General features: G+C 59.1%; 1 protein-coding gene across 5 annotated transcripts in view; it reads left to right on the top strand.

Annotated features, from left to right (window-relative positions):
* The window catches only part of BAIAP2 (BAR/IMD domain containing adaptor protein 2), a 38,907-nt gene that overhangs the window by 8,548 nt on the left and 2,727 nt on the right, over positions 1-27,632 (top strand). For 2 of the 5 annotated variants that reach the window (XM_082294301.1, XM_082294305.1), the window contains 11 exons: positions 716-802; positions 9,034-9,095; positions 9,378-9,449; positions 9,727-9,864; positions 19,283-19,435; positions 20,856-21,083; positions 21,731-21,932; positions 22,359-22,560; positions 22,652-22,720; positions 22,908-23,070; positions 24,678-24,712. In XM_082294301.1, coding sequence (XP_082150427.1) covers positions 716-802; positions 9,034-9,095; positions 9,378-9,449; positions 9,727-9,864; positions 19,283-19,435; positions 20,856-21,083; positions 21,731-21,932; positions 22,359-22,560; positions 22,652-22,720; positions 22,908-23,070; positions 24,678-24,712 — 1,411 coding nt within the window. Of the gene's footprint in view, positions 1-715; positions 803-9,033; positions 9,096-9,377; positions 9,450-9,726; positions 9,865-19,282; positions 19,436-20,855; positions 21,084-21,730; positions 21,933-22,358; positions 22,561-22,651; positions 22,721-22,907; positions 23,071-24,677; positions 24,713-25,193; positions 26,153-27,016; positions 27,065-27,632 lie in introns of those variants that run through there. The other 3 variants (XM_082294303.1, XM_082294302.1, XM_082294304.1) reach the window with 3 other exon arrangements.

Below are 27,632 nucleotides of genomic sequence, written 5' to 3'. Positions count from 1 at the left end.
GGACTATGTTTTTTATTTATTCTTCTGAAATATTCTACTGATAACTCAGCTTTAATTACCTGGGAGGTGGATCTGTTTACCCCGTGCTGTCCTCTCCCCCCAGTCACGGCATTTGGGATTCCCAGTGTGATCACTGGGTTTGTGTTTTTCTCACATCTCTGCTGTGAAAACGCTTTGGAGCCAAGGATCTTCCTGCAATTTTTAACTTGGCTTGGGTCATCCTTTCCCCTCGGATCCCTGAGCTGGGGGGCAGCTGGAGGAAGTGCCGAACCCAGGAGCCAGAGCAGAGGCAGCGTTGGAAGGCTGGAGCTGGGGCTGTACAGCGTGTTCTGTGATTAGAGGAAACCCCCTGCTTATCTGATTAGAGTCAAGTGTGTAGCTGGAATGTCAACAAACAAGGCTGAACTATAATGAAAGTCTGTGATATTCAATTATTCCGCAGTGATTTCTCTGAGCAGCAGTAGCAGCCTGATGCTTGCACTGCAGTGAAAACCACCACAGTCCTCCATGTACCTTTTTTAATCCTAAATTACCCTGTAATCTCACTGCTCCAGCTTTCTTTGCTCACTTTTCCTCTGTTTGTTGTGTGGTCCTTCCCTGGGGGGTTAAGGCCCTTGAGGTAATACCTATTTTAGTGTCTAGCATCTCCTGAGTGCCCCAGAAGTTCTAACAGCCATTAAGGAGAACTTAACCTCTATTTCTTGGTGCTTTTTAGGCATGACATATGCAGCAAAAGGGTACTTTGATGCTCTGGTGAAGATGGGAGAGTTGGCCAGTGAAAGCCAAGGATCGAAAGAATTGGGTAAGTTGCCAGTTTGCTGCTAAATGGAGTTGCAGATTCCCAGCCCAGGAATGAAATGGATCTTTGGTGCTGCCGGGGAGAACAAGCTCAGTGTGGAGCTGCTCCTGCCTCGTCTCAGTGGTGGAAGTGTCTCTGTATTCACTGTTAATGCAGTTTGGAAAACCCCCTGGTACTCTCAGTGTCAGGGGTTTGGCTCGTGGCATTTTTGGAGAGCAGCTTTTGGGGTGGTTTTGTCTTCCTTTGCAAAGGAGAAGCAGCAGATTTCGACCTGGCAGTGGGGCTGTGCTGCCCATCAGGGGCCTCTGGAGGGGAAAGGGAGGAATCTAGAGTGGTCAGGTCGGCTGCACTGGGCAGGGGCTGTGCTGGTGGAGGTCACCCCGTGTGTGGTGGGGCTGGGACTGTGCCCTGCATGCACTGGAGCCTCCCTGTGCCACTGCCAGGGACTTGTGTTTGCTCAATCGATGGCAAACGTCACGAGCTGCGATGCTCGGTGCCTCCCTCCCCTTTCTCACACTTATTTCTCCAGTAAATCCTTTGGGAGCTGCTTTCCCAGTCTCCCTATTGCCCAGACATGGCTCCTGTGTTCTCCCATCTCGAGCCAGAGGTGACCCTCCCGGCTCCCCCCATGGTTCGAGGTGATTCTCCCGCTCCCCTTGGGATGCTGCACTTTGTTAAGGCTCTCACAGAGTGAGATGGGCTTTGCTCTCGTGTCTGTGCAGTCCCAGGTGAACCCTTCCTCCCCCTCCTCCTCCTCCTCCTCCCTCCCGCAGCTCTGGCTCAGCGGCGATGGCAAAGCGCTCATTAAAGCGTCTCTCTGGGGCAGGCAATTAGCAGGGAGGTTGAGCTGGAATGACTCTAAAGGCTGAAGGAGTCGGGGAGCAGCCCCTGGGCTCTGGATTTGGTGTCAGACCCCGCTCCCCCCAGCCCTGCTGCTGCCTTGGAGTTGTGCTGGGAAAGCAGTAAGTGTCTATGGAAACCGAGTCGTGGATTAAAGCTGCCTGGAGCAATCTGCTCCTGTTTAATAAATAAAACAAAGAGCCCTGTGTGCGCCGCGAGGGCTGTGCAGAGCCTGCGGGGAGCTGCTGCGTCCTCTCTGGGGCTGAGGGACACCCAGCTCTGCCCTCCAGGGAGGGAACTTTGGGCAGCCCTATCAGGGGGCTGGAGCTTGGGGACCCCCCGCCCTGCTGGCTCTCCAGAGCAGCTCCAGGTTTGCTCGCACTTCAAACCTGGATTTGGCGACTTCTGGCCCTGGTTGCTCGCCAAAGGACAAGGGTTTGATGTCCTTAGTGCCATCTCCCCGTGTGTGGCTCGAGTATTTTGGGGTTTAAAATGTTTCCAGATCACTGCTCCTTCCCCTCTTGGTGTGGACACACCTCAGGCAGGCTCCTGGCGGCTCCAGCTGCTCCTCAGCCCCGTGCTCTGTTGATCCTGCTGATATTTGCTGTGGCAGCTGCTCTGAGCAGGAGAAAGTTGAGATAAAATTTCTGGCCGCAGCTCGGTGGAGCTGATAACAGCTGGGACACAGCCCCCTCCCAGCAGATGTGTAAACAGGGGCTGAGAAATGTTCTGCGTGGGGGCTGTGCTCGCCAGAGGTGCAGCTTTTCCTGGGAACACCTTTGCCTTATCGCTCCCTGGGCTGGGAATGCCGATAGTGCCGGAAAGGAGCTCTGGGTTATTTCATTCAAAACAGTTTGGGCTGGAAGGGACCTTAAAGCCCATCCAGTCCCACCCCTGCCCTGGGCAGGGACACCTTCCACTGTCCCAGGGTGCTCCAAGCCCCATCCAGCCTGGCCTTGGACACTCCCAGGGATGGGGAATTCATTTTAGAACAGTAAACAGGAATTCTCTTAATTGCTGCTTCCATTAATGTTGTGCCCCCCAGCTCCCTCCCTGAGTGGGATTTCCTTCCATTGGTTTAGAGGGAAAACTGCTTCAAGATGTCAGCCAGGACCATGGGATGCTCTGGTCAGGATTGCAGCTTGTGTTTCCAGCCTCCATGGACAAAAACCCGAGATCCTTGTTTTTCCTCCAAACCCCTCTCTTTCCTAACCTGGGTGCTTTCCTGGTGCCTTTCTGGGGCAGGTGTCCCAGCCCTCTGATGATGCTGCCCGTTTGTCCCATGGAACACGGAGCCCTCTGGAGCACTGCTCTGGGCTCAGCTGCTGGCACCCATGGGGCTGCTTAGCACTGTGCATTTTTCCTGAATTCCCCATCAGATTTTAGGAACCGTGTGTAGACGGGATAATCCCGTGTGGGAACGGAGAAGTGGCGATAACCACGCGCTTGAGCAGTAATCGGCTCTGGGGGCTGAGTTTTTGGGTGCAAGTGTCTGGTGGGGCTGTCTGAACCCCACTGCTGAGGTTTGGGGTGTGCAGAGTCGGGGCTTTGGGGTGTTCTTAACCCCAGTGATGTTCTGAGCAGGTCCAGGGTGGAGCTGTCGTTGTCCCGGAGCAGCAGAGGAGTCGCTTTGCTCTGTGCAGCTCCCTGCTGGCCAGTCCAGGGGTGGGATTAGGTCTGTGCCCACAGGTCCTTGACAGAGGCTCCTTGGGCTGTTCTTCACCGCCTTGATGGTTGTGGCAGTGGCTCTAGGGCAGATGAGCTGGTGTGAGGAGTGTGTGTCTGACCAGGGAAGGCTTGTTCCCGGCTCAGTCCTGGAGTGGTTTGTAGCCCCTTCCAAGAAGCTCCAGCCTCATGCATGAGTCCTCAGGTGACTTTGGCCCTTGTACAACTCCTGCTTAGGTCCCTTGGATGCTGCTCAAAATGTCGTTTCTTTTGTCCTTCTTGAAAACTAGGCCATGACAAAGTCAGGGAAAGGGGCTTTTTTCTCCTGGTGAGCAGAGCTGGAGACATTTCCCCCGGGACGCTGGGGCCGAGCAGCACCTGCAGGAAACACCTCCAGGGCCGGAGGTGGATTCTGCTCAGCAGTTGTTTCTGGAATGCCCCTTGGATGGGTGAAGCTGCTCTGGGTGACACACAGGCTGTGAAAGGGCAGCAAAGGCAGCAATTACTCAGCCATTGTTGAGCTGAAAGGAGCCCCTGGCACATAATGGCTTTTTATTTCCACAATAAAATCAGAGGTGGCACCGTCATGGCTTGAATGGGAAGGGACTTTACAGCTCATCCAGTGCCACCACCTGCCATGGGCAGGGACACCTTCCACTATCCCAGGGTGCTCCAAGCCCTGTCCAGCCTGGCCTTGGACACTTCCAGGGATCCAGGGGCATCCCTGAGCTCAGGCTCTGCCCTGCAGCTCCAGGTCTGTCCTGGAGCTTTGTGCTGCACCAGATCCTCTGGGAACAGGGTTTAATCTGTTAATTGGATTTGTGGTTGTTTTGGGTCGATGCTTCCTGCAGCAGCGGAGGGGCAGATATAGATCCCACAGGTGCCAAAGGTCAGTGTGGAGCTCCGAGTGGGATCGGGGACTGCTGGAGCTGGTGGTGGCTGAGTGTGGTTTGGGACCAGCGGAGCTGCTGGTGTCCACTGGGAAGCAGTCAGAGCAGTGCCCAGGATGACACAGAACTCCAGAAAATATTGTCCTGTGATTTGTGGCAGAGTGTCCCTGCAGTGAAGTCCCTCTGCTGTGCAGGTGAGCTCCTGGCTGGGAGCCGAGATCTTTTTGCTCAATCCTTTAAATTTGGGCTTAACAATGCACTTAACACTTTGTGGGTGACAGCTTTGTGCCAGTGGAAGAAAGGAAGCTGCAGGAATGGGCTTGCTAAGGGTGCAGAAATACAAGACAGTCCTCTCACAGCCTTCTGCTGCCTCGGGATGGGGCTTTTCCACTGCCTCCATCCCTCCCATGAGGAGCAGACGGCCAAGGCTCGTTCTCACCAACCTGTGTTTGGTACATGGTGGTGGAGGGTTGTAAATGAGCATCTGTGAGGACCATGTGGCCTGGCTGGGGCTCCCAACGTGTGGCAGATGTGTGTAACGTCTGGGTTTCACCTTCCCTGGTGATGGTGACAACTTCCAGGATTCCCACCTGCCGTGTGCCCCGGCACTGTGCCTGGGAAGGATCCTGCAGGGATGCTCCCTCCTTCTGGGGGAATGGAGGGGTCCCGTGTGTGTCCATGGGCTGGTTTCTGCCGTCCATCAGCAATGGGGGGAGCTTGGCAGGTTTGAGGAGCGGTTTTGGCCGGGTGTGTGGCCAGCTCCAGGTCCTGGAGGTGTTTGCTTCCCCTCTGGAACCGCGGACGCGCCAGAGGGATCGGATCACGTGGGGCCAGGTGGGCCGTGTGAGGGTGTGTTCTCTGCTAATTAACCCAGTGCCACCAGTATAGCTCCTGCCTGAGCAGCTGGGCACTGGGCACTCACTGGTCTGTGCATCCTGGTACAGATCTGGGACTGGCCCTCAGCCAGGGGGAGCGTGGGGGGCACGGAACATCCCGGTCTCTGATGTACCCCTGGTGAAAGTGTCAGTGGCAACTGCCCAGCCTGAGGGAGCCGGTTACTGGGAACTGGGAACCCAAGCCGGGGTGCCTTGGGAAGCTTCTGCTTTCCGCTTTACCTGGTCTCTTAATAAACAAATGCAAGACGCCTTAAGCTGTACCAGGCGGGGCTGGAGCGGCGCTGAGCTCGAAGCGCTGACGAGTCGCTGATGAATTATCAGCACATCGCCCAGTCCTCTGGGGCTGGCAGGAGTGAAACCGTTGTGGAGAGGAAAGAGATGAGTCAGCGTGGAGAAGCTGATTGTTTCCCCACACTCGTCTCCTTCCCCTGCCCGCGGATCTTCCCCGCACACGGATCTTCGCCGCTGTCACACGGAACGTCGGCACTCGCGGATCAGAGCCTCGGCCGGCTGAGGCGCGGGGCTGGAATTGCTTCTCCCTGGCACCTGGGAGCTGCTTGGGCTGGGTCTGTGAGCCTGGGTCACGATGTGCTGGTGTGAGGGGAAGAGCCAAAAACACTGCAGAAGCTTTCAGTGGAATAGTTTAGGTTGGAAAAGCCCTCGAGATCACTGAGCCCAGCTGCTGACCGAGTCCACCATTAACCGTGTCCCCGAGTGCCACCTCTCCCTACACTTGGTTTTGCCTTAAATCTGGCTGCATCTGATCTTCAGCACCGAGGTGTTGTGTGAGCAGGGTTATTGCTGGCTGGTTTTTAGGGGACGTGCCCAAGCCCTGACCCTGGGAGCTGAGGCAGCCACGGTGCTGCTGGTGGGTGATGGTCCCCTGGCCACTGGCCACCATCTCCTGCTGCCCTTGCAGGACAGCCTGGGTTGCTCCAGCCCTGCACCAGCATCAGCATGTTCTGTCTCTGAGCAATCTGGCTCCTTGATTAATGCATAGTTGGTATTTTTATTTAAAATGGCCCGTATCCTGTTTTAGAGGGGGGTCAAAAACCAGCCTTGAGTCTCAGGCAACTCCAAAGCAAACCCCCCCTAAGAGCTGGGTTCCCACTGCTACACCTTCTGGAGGGGCAGCTGGCTCCCGTGGTGCCAGCAGGGATGGGAGGGATGTGGAACAACCTGTTTGCCTGTTGTGGGCTGGGTGTGGAAGGGAAGGGCCCACAATAGCTCCTATAGTTCTGCTCCCAGAACGATACTGTGAGTCAGCCGCAAACAGCAGCTCCTCCTCCCCGCGTGCTCGGCAGCCTGCGGGGAGGGGAGAAACCCCGGCTCTGCCTCCTGCCCTTCTCCGGCTCCCTTAGTACCTCTGGGTGTGGGTGAGATGCTTCACCCGGGGGTTCTTCACCTGCAGGATGTGTGTTTTGGCAGCTCGGTGCAGCTCACGGGGTGACCTGAGTTCCTGTCCCGCTGCGCAGTGGGAGTTGAGGTGTTCAACTCGCAAATCCCTCTGGCAGCCGCTGCGGAACGCCCGTGGCGTGGGCGGCCGTGCTGCTGCCAGGGCGTGTGCCCTGTGCCGCTGAGCTCCGTGCCCTGCTCCTCCCAGCATTTCACGGTGGTACCCCTGGCACAGTGCCACGGATTCTTTTCCGAGCCAGGTTTTGGGATATTGAGCCTTTCCAGCTGCCGTGGTATCCCTTAGTCACAGTTTAACTTCATCCCTGCAGCTCTGGGTTGGCTTTGGGGCGAGGTGTCTGTCGGAGTCTCACATGGTCTGTAGGTTTTTGTGAAGCAGCTCACGGCGTGCGGCTGTCGGGGTGTCAGAGGTGCTCTGTGGGAATTCACACCGTGCTGCTGCTGGTTTTAGGGGATTTAGTTCAAATCTTGCCACCCAGCTGGGCTTCCAGTGCTGGCAGAGGCTGGGGAGAGGCTCCAGAGGAAGCTCATGAGGCTCCAGGCGGGCGTCCAGCTGCCTTCCTGCACCGTCCCTGCTGCTCCGGGGGCTCACCTTGGGCTCGTGGTGCTGGGCTGAGCACAGGGAGGACAGCAGTGCCCCTCTTCAGGCTGGCACACAGCGAGGCTGTGCTGTGGGAAAGGCTCAGTGCGCTGCTGGCTTTGATGTGGGGCTGGAACGCCCCGATAGGAGCCGAGGGGGTGGTGGTGGAGGAGAAATCGAACCCAAAGATGGATATCGGTGCTGAGAGACGCACCACGAGCCGCCCCGGCTGCTGGGAATGGGCCAGTTCCCTGGGAGAGGAATGTGGGAGGGGGGCAGAGCCCTCTTGTCCCAGCGCAGGGGTACCCAGGGCTGGGTTTGGGGATATGGATGTTATTTCTGGGTGCCCCAGCTCTCGGGTGGGTCAGGAGCTCAGTGACGGTGACCAGAGCTCCCAGCCAGCCCCATGCCGGCACTCCAGGGATTCCCACTCCAGCCAAACGGGAAGGGAGAGGGACAGGGGGGTGGTGCAAGCTTTGGGAATAATGAGAGAGCCACTCTTGCATTGATAGCCCTGACAAAGCCAGCTCGGTGTGACGTCAGGGCCTCCTTACAGTGGGAATTCAGGCACTTCCCACCATTGAGCTGTCACAGCCCAAGCCAGAGCGATTTCCTGGCACTCCTGTGGTGGTGACCCCTTGCCTGGACCTCTCTGCTCTCGTGTGACGCTGCAGACGTGTGTGGTGGCTGGGTGTGAGTGTTCCCCTTGGCTCAGCACCTGGAGAACCGGCTGGAAAAGTCACGGCCAGCTCGGTGGAAATCTCGGCGTGTGGTTTCCTTGTGGGGAAGGAGCAGAGCTGTTGGCTCTGCCATCTGGTCACCTCTCTCTTTGTGGGGGTGCCCTGGGCATCGCTGTTCTCTCAGGGGGCACAGAGGGATGGTGGCCCTGCCAGCAGCCGGTGCCACAGCCGGTTCTGTCACTGCGGCAGAGGGGCCGGTGCCTGCCAAGGGATCGGATTTTAATGTTTGCAGAAGGGCTTGAGACACGGTGTATGGTGCAAAGTACGAATTGCTCCAGCCAGGAGAGCAAAGAAATGTTGAGGCAGGTTGTTCCTGGTCAGCTGGGGTTGTTGACCCTTGGCTGGCTCATGGCCCATGTGCCCAGGGATGTGGGGGGACATGGGGGGCCAGGCTGGAGCTGGGGGTGGCACCACCTGTGCTGGGTGAGGGTCCCACTTGTTCTCTTGCCCCAGTGAGATGCCGGCTTTCATTTGCAAACAGCTCCACAGAGGTTGGGAGCCTCTTGGGAAGCTGCAACCTGCCATGCTGGAAGGAAAAGCTTCCAAACTCAGCCCTGAAAAGAGCTGACACAGCTGGGCTGTCCCCAAGGCACGCTCTGATCCAGGACAGGGCTCTTAGTGCTGGCTCCATTCCTAAAAGATGCTCCCGTGTGTGTGTGTCTGGCTCCAGCCACGCTGGGGCTTCTGCTGAGCCAGGACACAGCCCTTCCTCCAGAACAGCACTGGGTGTGGGGCTGGAGTCCTGCACTGGAAAAGAAAAATTGAAGGAAGTGGCAGAACAGAGCTGGGGTTCCTTGGCTGCAGTGGGGATCCTTCGGCCCACAGCAGTGGCAGCCCTGGCTCAGCCCCTGGGGCCAAACAGGTCTGGTGGTTGTGAGGCAAGCAGCACCCCAGGGCTCAGCCCCGTGTCCTGTGACCTGCACCGACTGCCAGGGCTGTGTCTGTCCCTGTGCTGTGTCTGGGGAACAAGGGCTGTCCCTGGTGCTGGGGTCCTGCTGCTGCTCGTCCTTGCTCCCCTTCCTGCTGCACAGGGTTTCCCTGTTTGTCCAAGTGTCTCAGGTGAGCATTGTCTCACTGCAGCTCCCCAAAGGTGGGCACGGGGGGTACTCCAGGAGCCCCCTGGGTCTGGCTGGGGACCCCTCCTTGCCAGCAGGGTGCTGCCTGCCCCAGCCCCGGGGCCTCAAACCCCTCCTGTGTCTTGCCTCTGCAGGGGACGTGCTCTTCCAGATGGCGGAGGTGCACAGGCAGATCCAGAACCAGCTGGAGGAGATGGTGAGTGCCCCGCCCGGTGTGCCGGGGTCTCTGTTGGTGCGAGTGCTTTTCCATGCCATGTCCAGATGACACCAGCCCCTCTGACATGGATTTGCTGAGCTCCGAAGGGTCTGCATTGCTTGGGCATCCTCTTCTGCCCTGCTGGGCCCTCTCTGAGTCTGTCCCTTGCTGCTCTCAGCCTGTGCAGCCCCGCTCCAGTGCCATCCCTGGTGCCATCTGCTGCTCCCCAGGCAGGCTCTGCCAGCCCTCCACAAGCACCGTGTGTTTTCTTTCTCCCTGCAGCTCAAGTCCTTCCACAACGAGCTCCTGACGCAGCTGGAGCAGAAGGTGGAGCTGGACTCCCGGTACCTGAGTGTGAGTTATGTGTGTGTGAGTCTGGCACAACCCTGGGCTTGGGCATCCCTGGGTGTCCCCCATCACCTGTCCCCTGCTCAGGGACGTTGTGTCCTGCCACGGCTCCTGCCCCTGGTTACAGACTGTCACACATGTCACCACGCACAGGACAACGTTGTTCCCTGTTTGCTCTCTGGGCCTTGGGGATCCCCCTTTTCCAGGGGCTCTGCTTGTTTCTGTCACCCCTTGGCAGCAGGAGCTGTGGCCAAAGCTCAGAACTTTCTCCTGTCGCATCCAGGCTGCGCTGAAGAAATACCAGACGGAGCAGAGGAGCAAGGGGGACTCCCTCGACAAGTGCCAGGCAGAGCTGAAGAAGCTTCGCAAGAAGAGCCAGGGCAGCAAGAACCCGCAGAAGTACTCGGACAAGGAGCTGCAGGTAGGAGCCCGGGCTGGGGGCACAAGCAGCGGGTGGGGGGACACGGGCTGTGGCAAACACCTGGGGAAGGATTTGCTGCTCTCTTTAGAGGAAGGGGCGCGGCAGCTTTAGGGGTGCTGCTGGGCTGGGGAGGTGTGGATGGCAGGGGGTGGCAGCCAGCGGTGGGAACGGGCTGTTCCCGTGGCCACGCTGCAGAGTGCGGCTGGAGCTGCCCTCTCTGACCCTGCTCCATCCGCCGCTCCCGCTGCTTTTCCCCTTTGCCTTCATGAATGACCCCAACGGATCATTAATTCCTGCCGTGCCTCCTCTACCGTCCCCGGGAGGCTGTTTTCTTGTGTGTTTTCCGTGCCTGTGCCCCTTCCCCCGCCCGCGGGGGCGGCGCTGGGGGCGGCTGCGGTGAATCAGCGCGGTGTGATGCGTGTGGGCACCGCGCTCGGGGGCCGGGGTCCCTCCGGGGGCTGCGCTGAGGGGTGGGCACGGCGGGGAGTCAGAGCTCCCCACAAAGGGAGAGGCGGTGTGGGGTCTCACTGAGGAGCATCCAGGGCACGTCCTGGCAGTGCCGAGGGGCTGTGGCACTCGGGTCCCCGGCGGATCCCGCTCGGGTCCCTGATGGATCCCACTCGGGTCCCCGATGGATCCGCAGCAGGAGTTTGTGTCCTCTGCACTTTGCAGACTTCACTTTGAGCTTTGCCCCGAGCATGGCTGATCCAGGCAGACTTGCAGGGGTAATTGATGCACCAACATGCCCTGGCTGACAGTCGAGTGCTGCTGCCACGGAACAATGGAGGCACAAGTGGTGCTTGGAAAGGGGAAGATGAATTCGTGAAGCCAGGAATTCGTCTTGTCTCCAGGGCAGGGGGGTGTGTGTTGTTTCTTCACACATCAGAGATCTGTGTCTGCTGAAGGAGATCTGCACACTGGTGGCACTTTGCTCGTGGGGGTCAATTTAATGGCATTTAGTGGCATTTAGTCTCCAGCAGAGAGTTACAGTGAGGTTTGTGCTGGGGAAGTGACATCCTTAATTGCACTGAAATTTGGGAAATGGTGCTGTGGGTCAGAACAAGCACTGAAGGAGAAGAATGCAGCCGCTGTCATCCGCCGTGGTTTGGCCTGTGGGTTCTGCGTGGAGCCAGGGCTCTGGGAGGTGCCGGGGCGGCACAGCCGGAGCTGGGCTGGGAGGTGCCAGAGCAGGGCTGGAAGGTGCCAGCACACACTCCTCTGTGTCCAGGCTGCTGTGGCGGGGGCTCTGCTGTGTTCTCCAGGGCTGAGCAGCTGAAACCACTTCTGAGCATGGCATCTCCACAAGTCCCAGCTTTGAAATTCCTGCTGAGCGAGACAAGCCCTGTGAGGCCCCGAGCCCGGCGTGGGGGGACACGGGGATCAAACCTCTCTTCCCCCCACCTGCAAGAGCTGCTGACAGGGACAACAGGAGGGAATTGCTGCCAAACCCTGGGGCAGGGATCCCCATCCCACACCCCGAGCCAATCCGTGGGGCAGCCCTGTTAGCACAGCTCTCAGGGCAGGGAAACGGGATCAGACGCTCATTCCCTTTAATCCTTCAGCAGTAAGTATTTAGGAAGTGCTTATCTCCGAAAAAGCCTTATGATGGCTTTTGAGCTTACAGAGCTATGAGCCCCTTCCAAGTCAGAATATGCCGTGACTCCGTGGCTGCTCTGCTGCGCTCGGCGGGGCTTTGCTGTGCCTTAGATCTAAATACAAAGTTAAAACTGCTGAATGCAGCCGGGAGGGAAGTTCCCCTCTCTTCTCCGCTGACTGCAGAGCTGGTGTTTCCTCTGCAGAAAAAGAGTGTTTGGGGCCACCCCCGACGCTGCTGTTACTTCTGCCTGGGCATTGGAGAGTGGGGGGATTGCAGCAACTGGGGTCCAGCCTGGAAGTGTGTGGGTGTTGGTGCTGGCCTGAGGAGAGAGCCTTGTTTGGGGCTTTGAGGAGCTGAAACCACGTTTGAGTGGATCAGGCGCATCTACAGAGCTTTGTGGGGCTTTGCTTTTCTCAGCCTGGTTAAAGCAGAGCAGCCTGGTTTGCTGAGCTGGCCCAAAGCCACCCCTGTGGCCACTTGCCAAACCCCTGGTGGTCTCCTCAGAGCTGCTCCAGCACCTGGGGATGGTTTTGGGATGCTGACAGCTGCACCAGGCTGGTGCCTGGGGACCACAGACCCATCAGCCAGGGCTGGCTGGAGTCTCCTAATGGGCTGTGGCTGGTTCCTTCTCTCCCTGTGGGAGAAGCTGCTGTTGGTGGAAGTGTCACCTCCTCCAAGGCAGCAATAACATCTTGCTCTTCTGAAGGCTCATCCCTGTGAAGCTGCTGGAGCAGCCGCCAGCCAGGAGTCTGATGCTCTGTCATCATCTTCCTTCATATTTAATGCTCCGGGAAGCAGAGCTGCTCCGTTCTGCCTCTTCACCACTTGTGGAGTGACCACATCTTGTCATCACCTGCCAGTGAGATGGGTGGGTGAGACGCGTGGTGGAAGCAGCAGGACTGTCCTGCAGGGACCTCCAGGTTTATGTAACATTTGTCAAAGTGAGAGCGGGTTTGGGGCCATCCAGGCTCTGGTTTTGGCAGAGGACAGCCCTTGTCTGGGCAAGGGCACCAGCGTGGCTGTGTCTCCACACTCTGCTAGATCAATCAGACAGCCCAGGGCAGCAGCCCAAACATCTCACCTGTTTAATTCAGATGTTCCCCCTTTATAGAGCAGAAATAAATACTGGAGTTCAGCAGGGGCTGCACACAGCAGTGGCTGGGGAGCAGCAGCTCTGCAGCAGGGGGTTGAGGAGGTGTGATGCTCACAGACTCTTGCAGGAGGCTTCTCCTGAGATGCATCAGCCCCTCGTTGCATGGAGAGAGCTGGTCCAGGTGCGTCTGCAAGTCCCACATCACGTGGCCACTGTCTCGTGCTGGTTTTATGGAGTTTCCCAGACGAGGATGAGTGTTGCAGCATTAAGTGGCTGAGGAATTAAAACACCTCCTGGTTTGCAGCCCAGACGACTCGTGTAGCTCTAAACCATCAGCTCCAAGTGCCATCAGAGATTTCCCAGCTCCCAAGCCCTGTCTGTCCTGGTCAGGAGCGATGCTGTGGTTGGGGGTTGTTGCTGCTGAATGTCACAATAAGCCAGGCTTTTATTCCTTATGGATCAGTCCCGAGCTGCTGTTCCACATGAGGAGTGAGGGCTGAGAGCCGCCTGCCTCATGTGGCTCATCTTCCTTGTGGAGTGACTGAGATGGGGCTTGACCTGTTTTGAAAACTGGGAGAACAAACCAATTCCATTCACTTCACATCTCTGATGAAGAAGAATGAAAACAATATTAAGATTAAACAATCACCAAGGAAGCTCAAGTGCTGTAATTTCATTAAAGGCTGGTTGTGATCAGGCCATGAAATCAAGGTCATGATGGGTTTGGGACCTGGATTGAATCAGCAGCTCAGCAATGAAGTTATGTTGGTTCAAAGTATTTATCAAATCATATTAGCACTGTGAGCAATTGGATTTCTGCATCGTGCTGAGATGAAACTGGCTGTAATTCAGCAGTGCTGGGGCATTTGCCCTGAGAGGCTGTGCCTGGCCCAGGTGCCAGTGGGTGACCCTGGGTGGGCAGTGGGGGCCGAGCTCAGCCTCTGCCCACACCTACCCCTGCTCCCATGGGAATGTTTTAAGCATTAAGTACCACTGTGCCAAATAACCTGGGGGGTTTTATAAACTTTTGTCATTGAAACCTCATTGGGATATTCCCATCAGGAGAAATAATTTTAGGTGTAGGTCAGGAAGCTCCAAATGACGCGTAGCTTGCACAAACCGGGTTAGGAGGTTTATGTGAAAGTCAAACAGGGAAGGACTCAAAGCTCAGCAGCTCCAGGTGCCTCTCTCCAGGTTTGGGGACATGTGCTCAACCCAGCAATAGAAGAAAAGCCCCTTCCAGTATCTAAAGGGAAGAGAGCTGGAGAGGGACTTTGGACAAGGCCTGGAGTGACAGGACAGGGTGGAATGGCTTCCCACTGCCAGAGGGCAGGGTTAGATGGGATATTTGGGAGAAGTTATTCCCTGTGAGGAGGGTGAGGCCCTGGCACAGGGTGCCCAGAGATGCTGTGGCTGCCCCATCCCTGGAAGTGTTCCCTGGAAGTGCCTGTGCAGCTCAGGGCTGTGTCATGAGCGTTTGGGTACCAAACCTGTGCACTTAGCTGCTGATCCGGGCTGTTCCCGTATTGAGGGAATGTTTTAGGCAGGAGAAGGTGAAGCGCCTGCAGAGCTGGCTGGAGCCAGTCCCTGCTGCTTTGCTCTCTGAATTTTATGTAACATCACATGTGAGCGTGGCTGGGGCCGGGCAGGAGCAGGGCAGGGCTGTGGCTGCTGCAGATGTGACCATAACGAGGGGAGACAGCCCCTCCCGGGGGAGGAAGGCAGGCCGGCATCCCTGGAGTGCCCTGGCTCTTTGGGGTTGGCTCCCCAGGATCCGCTCTGAGTTTGCCATCACCTTGGATAACCATCAGCAGCCGTGTCCCAGCATCCCCACGGAGCTCTGGCTGCGGCCAAGCGGGGGAGGCTGGTGGGCAGCACATCAGGGGCCGGGGCCGACCCTTCTCCTGGCTGGGGATGCTGGTGCTGTTCCGGGCAGGGGGGGTTTTCCCCTCCCTGGGAAAGGTGCAGGGCTCTGCTGTGCCTGTGTGGTCCCAGGGGGCTCCTGTGGCTTTGCAGGGTCCGTGTCCCTGCAGAAGGAAGGGAAATGTGTTTGGGCTCCCGTGGTGACCAGTGCTGGCCATTCCTTGCTGTGGGACTGGTGCTTTGTTTGCCGTATTACAGGAGAGGTTGGGTGAGGGCTCATCCCAAGCTCTGCTCTCCTTCCCGGCTGTGGAAGAGCCTCTGATACCCCCGGGCTCAGATCCAGCATTGCTGTGCCTGGCTGGACACACCAACCTCCCTCCCTCCCTCTGTGACACACTTGGGTCGTGTGTGGGGGCTGCAGGAGCCGGGAGGGGACAGAGCCTCCCCCGAGGCTGCTCCAGGGCCTGCCAGCTGCCTCGCAAGGAGCAATTTCTGGGAATGAGGAAAAGCTGTCAGGGCTGAGGATCCCTGGCTGCTTGTTCGGCTCATTTTGCCTCTGTGCTGTGGTGGGGTTTCAGCAGCTTTGCCTTGAGTCTGTTCCCCGGCTCAGACGCTCTTTCCCCTGCTCATCAGCCTAACTTTTATTTTATCCCATTACTTTCTAGCTTTTCTCCCTCGTGGTTCCCTAAACAAATCCTCCCTTCTCTCCGTGTTTACCCCTTCCAGGTACTTCAGCCTGCTGCATCGATCCAGCACAGTCCTCTCTCTTCCCTGACCTTTCCTTTGTCTTTTCCCCCTGCTCTGTGCCGCTGCTCCTGGCCAATCCGTCCTTGGGATGAGAGCTGGAGCTGGCGTGGTGGCACAGCCCCTGCCTGCTCTGCATCCCTCCCACTGCTGGGTAGAAGGTGCCTGCCACGTGCTCCCCTTGGCTTTCTGGTCCCAAAACTCACGGCTGTGGTGTGCTGGTGACCCCAAGGCAGCTCCTCTTGTCTCTGGGGCTGGTCCTTTGCTCAGGCGGGTCAGTGCCAAGCACACTAAGAAGGATCTGTAGTGATGATGTCTATGGCAGAGCTCAGCGTTGCCCTTGGCTCGTGTTCCCTGTGTTTGCACGTCCCTGGCTGGGAGGGAAGGTCTGAACTGATTTCCCAGCGAGGCTGTGCTTATCAAAGGCGCGGCTGGAGCTCGGTGCTGCTCCACCTGCGCTGACAGCAGCGTGTGCTCCACACAACTCGGGGCTTGGCACTGGCAGCTGCTCTTTGATCTCCACCCCCCGAGCTGTCGCTGCGGCGCTGGGGAGGCGGCAGCGCTCCGTGCCCTGGCTTTCTGTGCGGGACGGCAGCGGCCGCTCGAGCTGGGGCTTGGCAGCAGCCCCGCTCCCTTTTCATCTGCTCGCGTTCCTGCCTCTCCGTCTGAGCCGCGGGGGTCACTCGGTTCGGCTTGGCAGCGGGGACTGCCCGGCGTGCCTCCAGCACCGCTCGTGTGCCCGGCTCTGGGGGTCCGGGGTGCCCCGGGAGCGGGCAGGAGCCGCGGCTCCGCCTGCCCGGCCCGCGGCAGCATCCTGTGCCAGAGCCGCCGCTGTGTGCTGACACCGCTAATTAGGTCAGCGGCTCCCGGTGAATTGGAAGTGGCTGCGGGAGGCGGGGGGGGACGGCACGGGGGAGTTATTTGAGGCCTCTCCAACCTAGAAACCCAGAAAAGATTTTCTGGAGCTGTTGGGTGGCTCTGGTGTGTGCTCTGGCTCTGGGCACGACCACCGTGCTGGCTGCCTCCCTGCCTGCTCGGGTCACAAATGGGTTTGTTTTTTACCTCCTTCAAACTGGGAATTTTATTTAGACGATTCTTAAAATGTGAATTTGAAGCTGACAGCCTCAATCAAGGTCTCAATTTACACTGCCGTGCTTGAATGGTTCGTGCTTGTCAGTGGGGTCTTGGAGAGGCTGCTGAGACCAAGCACATGGAGCCTGGCAGGGAGGCCCCTTCCCCCAGCCCTTTCAGGGCATCAGGTCATGCCAAGCTGAGAAGGGTGTTTGGCTGTGGTTCAGAGTGTGAGGTGGCTGAGATTTCCCCCATTCCTGGGGAAGGGGGACCTGAGCAGCAGCCCTGAGGTCCTGGTGGGCACCTGGCTGCAGGTCAAGCCTCATGCCTGGGTAAGACAGAGCTTCCTCCTCCTTGGAGTGCAGTCCTGAGATCTTACACTGTGCTTTGTGTGTTACTTTCCCCCCGTGCATCTGGCGTGTTTAACAGGCTTTTTTTATTTAAATTTGCCTTTCTGGGAGTTATCTGAAAGCCCACTGTCATTCTGAGCAAACCCAAACTGAAAACCACCTCGTGAACAAGGAGTGTCGCTCGCCATTTTGTGATGGAACAACGTGTAAAATCAAGGCTCTGGGTAAATCAATGGCACACGGAGCATATTTACATAAAGTATATAAAGCTCTGAGTACTAAGTTTGGAGCGTGGGCTCTGCGCTCGCGGAGCGGCGTGTTCCGACTGGCTGAGACAAGCCTTTCCTGAGCACAGGAATTAGCAGGAGCCTTGCAAAACCAGCCTGAGAGCAGGGATGTAAATAAGGCTTGTACCTGCGTATTTAAATCCTGGTGAAAGCCGGAGCTCTCACGTACTAAGATCAGGGTTTCTCCCTGTGTTGTGGTGTGTCTGGGCTGGAGCCATGCCCGCCTGCCGTGCCGGGGCATGGCACTGCCTGACCCAGGGATGCTGATCCTGCAGGGAACCGCGGCGGGATGGGCCTCGTGCTGCTGAACCAAATTAGCTGGAGCTGAGCTCTTTTCACTCCTCACCTTCTCGTTCTTGATGGCCCAGTTAGTAAATTAAGCAGGATGAGTTTTGGGCATCGGGGTCTGTGTGTGCTCCTGTGCTCCTGCTATTTCAGGTGCTGTCAGGGTTGCACTTTCCTTCCAGAAATGGGGCTCTGCAGGAGGGGGAGCGTTGTCCTGCCCCTTCCCCTGGGATAGGAACTTGTGGAGCTGTGTGGGCAGGGGGACTTGGTCCATCCCGGGCATAGCAGGGCTGTGCTGGAGGGGCCGGGTGCTCTCCAGGCTGGCTCCCACCACTGCTGCCGGGCTGGTGCCTTTGGGCTCTGTCCCTGTGCTGTTCCCAGGCTAATAATACCCGGGAGGAGGCGGCGTGCTGCCGTCCCGAGCCCGCTGCGGGAGCGGCGCCTTCCCGAGCGCATCCTCCTCCGGCCGCCTGCATCACTCCTCCGGGGGCTTTGTGTGCCCGCGCTTCTGTGCCTCTTCCTGCGCCGTGCTGGCCCCAGCCCGGCTGCTGCCCGGCTTTCCAAGTGCCGTGCCCTGTCTCTTTGCTTCAGGGTGATGCCAAAACCTCCATCACTTCCACTTCTATGCCCAGTGGCATCAGCTCAGTTGCCTCCGCTTATTTCTCTTCCTGACCAAAGGCATTTGCACTGGATTTTCTCATTCTGGAGGGAAGAATTCTCCTTGAGACAGGGTTGCTGGTTGCAAACTGGGTTTTCAATCTGTTTCTCACTGACCCCCTTTCCCTCGCCCAGGTTGGTGCATGTGGGGAGACTCAAAACCTTCTGGCTCTGGCACGAGCCCTGCACAGGGTTTGCTCTCAGGGGGTGCTCAGAGCAGGGTGGGAGCCCCAAAATAATCCCCCTTTGAAGTCTGGGATGTCACTGAATCTTGCTGCTTTTGTTGGTTTGCTCCATTTTATGTGTCTGCTAATAAATATTGTAGCATGCTAAAAATAACTGGTAACTGTGAAGAAGCAGCAAAGCTGCTTTGGGCCCTGAATTTCCAGTTTAATTCCCGTCTCAGAGAAGCTTGGGCTGCCTGAAGCAGGTCCAGCCCTGCCTGGGCTGGGGGTGTTGTGGCTTTCCAGCGTTGTGGTGCCACTGTCCTAGGGAAGAGATGGTGGCAAGGAGGTGTCACAGTGCAGGACAGCGATGGGTGAGAGATGCTGCTCTCAGAGCTGCTTTCCTGGTGCCACATCGCAGGTGGAAGCTGGGAGCGTCCAAAGGGATGAAGGGAGGAGGAAGTGGCCAGGTCAGGGAGCTGGGGGCACCTCGTGTGTTCTGTGTTCAGGGATGCTGGTGCTGCCCTGTGGTCCCTGGAGTCCCCTGTGCCACCTTTCCATCCCACAGGGCGAAGCAGCCAGGTTCCCCCAGCCCAGCCTGGGTGCTGCTGCTGGGCCAGGTGTGATGCTGGCAAAGCCCAGCGTGGCACAGCCGTGCTGGCACCCATCACGTCGGGAGAGCAGGAGCCAGCGGAGGAGCCTCCGGCTGCTGGCACTGGCAATGCCACGGTGTCTGCCAGTCCAGGGTGTGGCACCAGGGAACAGCCAGGGGGTCCTGTGCCAGTGTGTGGCACTGCCCTGGCACCATCTCTGTGTCCCCTGTGGTAAATACGGACTGAAGGCACTGCCGGTAGAGGTGCTGGTGGCTGTGTTGGAGGGGTCCGCGTGCCAGCCTGCTGCAGCCCCCCCTTCCCGGCAGCGGGCAGGGATCGGCACAGCCCGGGCAGCAGGGGAGGTGCCGGAGGCGTTCAGCCTGGGCCGGGAGCCACTGGTTCATGCGCTGGCAGGGACGAGCCGGGGGCTGCGGGGGCCGCTGCCAGTCCCGGGCCATCGGGGCAGCCCCCGGCCCCCGCCAGCGCCTCCGAGCCCGGGTGGTGAGCGGGCGGCCGCTGGGTACAGCTCGTCCCGTGCAGCCCACGGGCTGAGTCAGCGCCTCTGCGTGGGGGGCTCCGATGAGTAAGGGCGGGCCGGGGGGGCTGAGCAGGCACACGTGTGTGTCCCGTGCCGGGGTCCCCGCCTGCGCCCTGCCCCGCGCTCGGTGGGCAGCGGTGCCGGCAGCCCCCTCCCTGCTCCTCTCCCTGTTCCAGTACATCGAAGCCATCAGCAACAAGCAAGGGGAGCTGGAAAACTACGTCTCCGATGGCTACAAGACAGCTCTGACGGAAGAGAGGAGACGGTTCTGCTTCCTGGTGGAGAAACAGTGCGCGGTGGCCAAGAGCGCCATCACCTACCACGCCAAGGTGAGTCGGACCCGCCAGAGCCGGTCCTGGCTGCCCCATCGCTGGGTGGATGCTCCCGGCTCAAGCTGCATCCCATAGAGCAGACTGATATCCCAAAAGCCACGGCTGGTGCAGCCCCTGCAGCCCGAGGGACCGAGGGGGTGATGGACGAGCAGGTGACCCCGGGGAAGATGCCCCAGCAGGAGCAGCTGCTCCAAATCCCCCCTGCCCATGGCTGCCCACATCTCCTGGACCAGGGCTGGAGCTGCCCCCTGCCCGCCTGGGAAGCGGCAGCACCCGCATCGGTCTGGAGCAGAATCCATCCAGACGAGGGCTGGGAGCGCCGGTGCTGCTCCCGCAGCCTCGTGCTCCGTTCTGGTTGTTCCCCGCCACCGCCCTCCGTGGCTCACAGCAGCCATCTGTCACCGCCGCGCTTGGCACTGGAGCAGCAGAGGCAGTTGGGATTAGTCAGCTCTGTCCTGGCGCATCCACAGGCTGGATCCATGCTTGGCTTGGCGAGCGTAGTGCAGGAGGGGAAAATACCCCCCAGGGCTGGTGGTCAGCAGGAACGAATCAGAAACTTGCTGCAGCAGCACACGGAGGGGGATTTTGCAGGAGAGACTTTGGAAGTGGCTTGTCCAGAACGTGGTGGGTGTCCAGCCTGCTGCTGCCCATGGTGCCTGCAGGATGCTCCACAGGATCATGAGGCTGGACCCAATGGCTGATGCTGGGGAAACGTGCAGGGACTTTGAAATGGGATTTGGAGGGGTTTTGGTAGGTGGGACCACGTTTTGTCTCCAGGTGAGGCAGAGCAGAGACATGGGGTCACCCTTTGCTGCACTGGGGAGTGACCTCGGGGAGGTTGGGACATCTTCCCCCTCTGAGTCACACAGCAGGATGCTTGTACATTCTGGGTGAACAAAGACAAGTTTGGCTCCATCTGTTTCCCCCTTGGAGCATAGCAGCAGGTGGCTGCCAGTCCTGCAGGCAGGGAGCAGTGGGGCTGGGATGCAGCACAGGGGCCTGGAGGCTGTTGGGGCTGAGCACTCAAAAGAAGCAGCTGATCCCTGGGGATGTGGGGGCAGCCTGGAGCACGGCTGTGCCCTGCCAACCTTTCGGGCAGGTTTTATTTCCCTGCTCCACGTGGAGCCCGGCTCCCTGCCCAGCTCCCAGCAGCCTGGAGATGCTGCACACAGGAAATCTTGCAATAAGACAGGGAGATGGATTACCTTTTCCTTCCCTCCTTCCCATTCTTCATGACACCTTCCTGGCTCTGCTGCCATCAGATCCTGAAGCAGGATGTCCCTGTGTGTTATCTTGCCCGTGCCATGCACAGAGCCATTGATCAATCTCAGATCAGCTCAGCCCTGGATCCATGTGGTGCTGCCCAGGGAGGGGGGCAGAGCACCCTGTGCCCTCATGCCTCATTTTCCTCTTGCAGGGGAAGGAGATGCTGACGCAGAAGCTGCCGCTGTGGCAGCAGTCCTGCTCGGATCCCAACAAGATCCCGGACCGCGCCATACAGCTGATGCAGCAGATGGCTGCCAGCAGCAATGGCACCATTATGCCCAGCCCTCTGTCCACATCCAAGTCCAACCTCATCATCTCTGACCCCATCCCTGGTGCCAAACCTCTCCCTGTCCCCCCGGAGCTGGCACCTTTTGTAGGAGTAAGTATCTCTGTGGTGGAAGCTGTCCTGCCCTTCTGAGCAAAGCCGGAGGGATGAGCCCAGGCCGGTGTCACCGCTGTCCTCAGCAAGTTGCCCTTGGATGGACTGTCACTGATGGCAGGGATGGGCAGCTCCGTGCTGTGCCATCCTGGGATGTGGGAAGGAGCCTGACGTGGGGACGGGCAGCCTGTCCCGCCTCATCCCACCAGAGTCACTGAGCTCTGGCAGAGCAGGGGCTCCCAGGGGCTGTTTGGGGAACCCACAAGCTGGACTCACCTGTCCAGGCTGGCCCCTGAACTGTGGGACTGAACCCAGGTACCCCAGTAACTGTGGGAGAAAGGCCTGGAGTGACCCATGGGATGAAGGACCCTTCAGAAGAGAGTGTCCCCCTGATGTGGGGGCACGAGCTGAGCAGTGGAGCTCAGCAGGGGAGCTCAGAGCAGTAAAATGCCATAGAGGTGACCCCACTGCTCCCCCCAGAGCAGTTTGGTTTGGCTGGGAAGTAAACCCAACAGGATGAAGCTCCGATCTGCCTCTCTCCCTGGAGCTGTGTCCCACTGGGGAGCTGCAGTGGGATGCCCCTGGAGCTGCAGTGGGATGCCCTCATGACACCGCTCCCGTGTCCCCCTCCCCTCCTCTCTCCGTAGCGCATGTCGGCGCAGGAGGCCGTGCCAGTGATGAACGGAGTCTCAGGCCCTGACAGCGACGGGTACAACCACTGGTCTGAGATGAAGCCAGCACAGCCCAAATCTTTATCTCCTCCCCAGCCTCAGAAGCAGCTGAGTGACTCTTACTCCAATACACTCCCAGTTCGCAAAAACGTGCCAGCAAAAAACAGCTACGCCTCAGGTGAGGCCCCGGCCTCGCTGCCGGGGTCCCGGAGCCGCCCCTGCCGCAGGGGACCGCGTGGGGGTGGTCATTGGGGGTGCTGGTGGGAAGGGGACCGTGACCGACAGCATCCCTTCAGTGCCAAGCGCTGCTCGTGCCTCTTGACCTGGGCGTTAGGAAATGCTGGAGCTGGGCTCTGCCCTGGGGTTTCACAGGATTTCCAGGAGGAACATCATGTGGAATCTGGCACAGGGAACCTGTTCCCTTTGCTGCGGCTGGTGGGTGATGCCAAAGTCTGATCCTGCTTGTTCAGGGGGAAGGTGTGAGTCACACTGAAGGTTTTAGTGGGACCTGGGCTGAAATAAGGAGGGGTGGGGGCCTGTCCTGTGCCTGGGGATGGCCCTGGGGTCAAGGACTTGGGGCACCCACTGGTCTCTGTTCCCCCAGCTGAAAACAAGACACTGCCACGCTCCAGCTCCATGGCCGCCGGGCTCGAGAGGAACGGCCGGACGAGGGTGCAGGCGATTTTCTCGCACGCTGCTGGGGATAACAGCACCCTCCTGAGCTTCAAGGAGGGCGACCTCATCACGCTGCTGGTGCCCGAGGCCCGGGACGGCTGGCACTACGGAGAGAGCGAGAAAACCAAAATGTGAGTGTGCTAGGTGTCCTCGGGAGCAGCCTCGTCTGGATCCTCCGTGGACAAACCTGGGTTTGGCTTCATCGCCACCTTTGCCTTTCAGGAGGGGCTGGTTTCCTTTCTCCTACACACGGGTCCTTGACAATGATGGCAGCGAGCGGGTCCACACCAGGTAGGAGCATCGTGCTGGGTGATGGGGAGTCTGTGTGCTTGGGATGGGAATTAGGAATTCTTGTGAGGAATAACTCACAGCACGGGGGGGTGGACAGGTTGCTGGCTCTGGGTGGCTTTTGCAATGAGTGGATGGGTGGCCTGGGGGTTTCTGCATGGAGCTGATGCCTCTGCTCTGGGCCCCCCAGCCTGCAGCAGGGGAAGAGCAGCAGCACCGGCAACCTCCTGGACAAGGACGACATCTCCATCCCGCCGCCGGACTATGGCATGGCCTCCCAGGCCTTCCCGGCACAGGGTGGCAACACCTTCAAGCAGCGGCCGTACAGCGTGGCCGTGCCCGCCTTCTCCCAGGTGAGCTTCTCCCGCCGGCTTCTCCCACTCCGGGGGGACGGTTTAGGAATGGGGGATGCCGGAGCAAGTCCCCGGGCACAGCCCCTGCTGCGGTGGCTGGGATGGGATGAGTGGGAGCGCTCCCGTGCTGCGGCTGCGTGGGGGTGCCAAGGGCGGCTCTCCAACCTCTGTTCGTTGTTTTAGGACTACCTAATGCCCTATGGGTGTGCAATTAAAGACTATTCCAGTGGCCTCTGCCAAGCACCCTCCGCTCACTACAAGCCTTACACTAGGTCGACAGCTGTAAGTCCGACGCTCGCAATGTTTCCCTTGGGATTTACGGAAATTTGGCTGTTTTGTGCCTGGTGACCACGTGCCTTGCCTGGGCCCTGCTCCTGCCGAGCACCTGCCCTGGGGTGAAGGGATGCAGGGATGGATGGGGAGGAACGGGCAAGGCGCAGGGCCAGTGGCACAAAATGGCCCCGTAAACCCCCAAAGGACAACACTTGCTGACTCCATGGGAGTCTCCCACCAGAAACAGGCTGCTCACAGGCAGCTGGAAGTGTTTTCTCTGGCACATGCCAATTCAAGCCGGTGACGGTCCCGTGGGGACACTGGGGCAGATCCTGGACAGGATTCCAGAGTGTCCAAAGCAAGCCCAGGGCTTCTTGGATAACAAGTCAGGGAGGATGCACGAGCAGATGGGATCAGCCTAACCCAGGAGCTGCTGGTGTAGTGAAGCTCTCCCCACCAGAATGAGCTCAGTGGCGTGAGCTGCGTTGGCATCACGTGCTGGCAGATGGGGAGAGGATGAGGAGGGAGAGAAACAGCCAGTCAGCACCAACCCTTCAACAGTGCTTGTCAGCTGGGATCTGTCCTCTATGCAGGGAGTGGGGTGGAAGCACAGCCCCACTTCTTGCTGTTTGCAAGGATTTGCTGCTGGGATTGGTATTTTGTGACTGGGAGCATTCCTGGGCAGGTGGGAATGTGGTTCTCTGATCCCTGGTGCATGGCCAGCTCCAAGGCCAGAGACTCCCCCTCTTTCCTGGAGTGGTCCCATGTTTATCATGGAGAGCAGAGCTGCTCCAGTCGTATCCCGGGGCAGGCCCTTGCTCAAGGAGGGATGTCCTTGAGGGGTGTTCTCTAGGCCTGGTCCCGTCTGCCCCTCGGTCCCTCCCTGCAAAGCCTGCTCAGCACCGGCTAAAGGAGAAAATGGTCCAAAACCCTGTGGGTTTCTGGTGGGAGTGAATACAGACAACCCCTCTTTCCACAGAACATTTCACTGGTGTCTCCCAGTCGTGCAGTCCCTTTCCAACAGTCTCAGCATCTCAGCAGCAGCCAGAGCTCTGTTCCACGGAGGGGCTGGGCAGGGCAGGGCAGAGCAGGGCTCTCCCAGCTGTCGCTTTTCCATGTCTGACCAGATAAATTCCACAGAGAGTGGTGACCTTCACTCTCTGCTGTCTGAATCCCACTCCAACCATCTCCATATCTCCCTTTCCTCTCCAAATGCATCAGCTCTTTGCCCTGGGTCCTGATGCACTTTGGTTTGTTCATGTGACCCTCCAGTGACACCTGAGCAGGCACAGCCCACACTTCCCTCACTGTGCTTCCTCCCCTCCTCTCCACAGGGTCTCGATGACTATGGGACGAGGTCTGTCAGCAGGTAAGATGTCACCTTCCTGTCACATTCCCTGCGAACTGTTGGTGTTGGCTGTGGGCGAAGCCGTGGGGCTGTGTCCCCACAGGGGTCCCTGCACAGGCTCCCTGGGGACTGGCAGTGACTGGGTTGGGGCCAGGTCTCACCTGTGAGAGTGGGGGGAGCCAGGGAGGGCAAGTCCCAGGGCCAGCCCTGGTGTCCCCAACCTCGTGCTCCTCCAGAGAGTCGCGTCTCCCGACCTCCTCCGGGCTCACGCCTGGGTAGTGAAGCCATGGAGAGCCCACACTCCGGGGTCTGTCCCCGGCACCTTCTCCATCCCCTCTGCCTCGGAGCTGCCCCGTCTCCCTCTTGGGGCTAAGCTCAAGCCCGTGGCTGGGTGGAGCTCGCCGCCTGTCCGTGGTGGGTCCCGCAGTGCCGTGAGGGGAGCTGGGCTCCCGGCTCGGTGCTGCCCGCGGCCACTCTGGCATCTCTGTGCTTTGTTCCGCAGCGGCAGTGGCAGTTTGGTATCAACGGTGTGAGGACACCTGGGCTCGCGGCGGCCCCTTGCTGCTTGGAAGAGCTTTCTGCTTCTTTCCCCCCTTTTTTTTCCTTCCCTTTCGTTTCTCTTACTCTACTTCTTTTGGATTTGAAACTCTTGTGATCTTCAAGGAAACCATGGTGCTTCTCACCCCTCCCTGGTGTTCACAGTGCCCTTGTTTCTGAAGCCTTTTTGGAGCAGAAACTGCTGCCAGGTCTGTGCTCACAGCCCAGGTGCAGTTGTCATTTAGTGGGACCCGGTGTTTGTCCTCCCGTGTGATGTTAGCGATGCACTGTCCCCCCCGGGGCCGCGCCGGCCGCCCCGCACGAGCCTGGACCAAACTCCCAGACTGGATCACATATGCATGGCCTCTGGTGTCCGTACTGTTACTGAGCATCCGGGATGCCCGCGCCCGGGATGCCGTTCCCGGAGAGGGGGCAGCGTCCCCGCGCCTCCCCCTCGGCCCGATCCGCTTCCATCCCACCGCGGTGGCTTTGGGAGAAGCGGATGGCACAGAGCTCCCGCCCCGGGGAAAGGGCTGCTTCTGGGCTGGGGTCCCACCGGCCGTGGGAACCCCCCCGGAAGGGTTACTCCTGGTTGTTTTATAAATATATATATATATTTTTTGTAGCAAGGTATTGTTACCTCACGTTAGGGCTGGGGCTCCGAGGACGTGCTCGCATCCCCAAACCGGGCTTGAGCGAGTGCTGTGCCCCCGCGGGGGGCTCGGCAGTGCCCGGGGGGCTCCCACCCCGCACTGGGGGTCCTGCTCCCGCACTAGCCCGGCCGTAGCCCTCCCAGTGCCCGTGGCCGTCTCCACTGCAAAGCTGTTCACGCTTTTTTCTGATGTGATTTTTAAGACCTCTGACATTGCCTGTTTACTGGGACATTGCTGGCAATAGACCCCCCCCGGACCAGTTTTTGGGTTATCTCCTCGCCTACGGGCACACTGTTCTGAGCCCCTCCTGCATCGATGTCCGAATTTTGCTAAGGATTTTTAACCCAGGATATTTCACGATGAATGACTGAATGTAGAGGGGGAAAAAACCACAAACCCAGCCTAGCAAAGCCTGTGTGGAGATTGTAAAGTGCTGAAAAACCTTTTTTTAAAAGCCAGAGAGAATTGTGCCCTGTACTGAGTTATTGTTTGAATAAAAGTTTTATTTATTGCATTGAGCTGGGCCTCGGTGTCTTTTTCGGCTGCCGTGCCTGCGTGCTGCCCTCACCGCCTGCATCGCCCACCGCGCATTCCCAGGCCGTGTTTTTGCTCCCTGCTCCATCCCTGGGGACGCCGGGTGCTGCCTGTGCGCGCCCAGCCCCGCTGGCTCTAAACAGCTTCGCTGAGCGGGAGCAGCGACAGCTGCTTTAGGGCCGGGTGCCTTGTCCCTGAGCATCTGAGGGGATGATGCTGCTACTGCTCCCGCATGCCAAGGCTCCGGCTGCGCTTTCCCGGCGGTGGGAAAGCGGCGATGGCCGGCACGGGGGGAAGGAAGCCGCCCCCTCCCTTCCGTAGCCCCCGCCGTGCCCGGCCGCTGCACTCCCACAGCTCCCGGCTGGCCGTGCCCTTCCTTCCCCTCCTCACAGCACCAGCGACTCAATAAACACGACTTTTCCTCCTTTTTCTTCTTTTTCCTCCTGTTTCCTCTGCCCGCCGGCGCTGCGTGCGGGGTGGCCAGCGGGCTCTCGGGCCGGGTGGCCACCGGCTCGTGGCCTTAAGTCTCTCCTTAACCACGACCTTCTGTTCCCATCAAGCGTCCCGGTGTCCTCCAACCTGCCTTCTGTTTCCCTTGCAGCCCCGATGTTGAAGTGGCCAGGTTTTGAGGTGCCCCTGCCCGTAGTTAGTAAGTGACGGTGTCGCGGGGCCGAGCCCTGGGTGCGCTGGGCAGCGGGTGCGGCCGCGGGGCTGCGCGGGGACGGTGCCACCGCTCTGCTTCCCGCTGCACCCGGCCGAGCGCGTCCCCTCCCTCAGTCACCGCTTGTCCCCGTCCCGCTGGCGGGAGCTCCGGGGCTCCCCGGCTGCCTCTGCTGCTCGGCTGCTCGCCCCGCTGCCGCGGCTGCGCTTCCCGGGATGCTGAGCTGCTCCTGCGCTTCCCCTGCTCTCCGTAACCAGCTCTTTGGTTGTAGGTGTCCGGTGTCCGCCGCTGTCCCCAGCCCGCTCCAGCGGGGCGGGGCACGTCCGCACTAACCGCAAGTTTTTTGAGCAGCTTTTTTTGTTGTAGACTCGTCCCAGGAGCCTCCTCGTCCTGGCCGCAGGGATGCAGGAGCCTCCCCAGGAGTCGAGACCCTCCTCGCTGGCACTGCAGAGCCTGGAGAGCCCCTTCCCCGTTTCTCTTTGATCCATGAGCTGGTTTCCCTGGAGCTGCAGGCTCCATCCCAGTGGCTCTTCTCTGCCAGTACAGAAATAGTTAA

This window comes from Coloeus monedula, assembly GCF_965178545.1.
Source record: "Coloeus monedula genome assembly, chromosome: 19".
In the NCBI taxonomy this organism is placed as follows: Eukaryota; Metazoa; Chordata; class Aves; order Passeriformes; family Corvidae; genus Coloeus; species Coloeus monedula.
The sequence above is the reverse complement of the archived record's forward strand: the minus strand, read 5'-3'. Positions and strand labels throughout refer to the sequence as shown.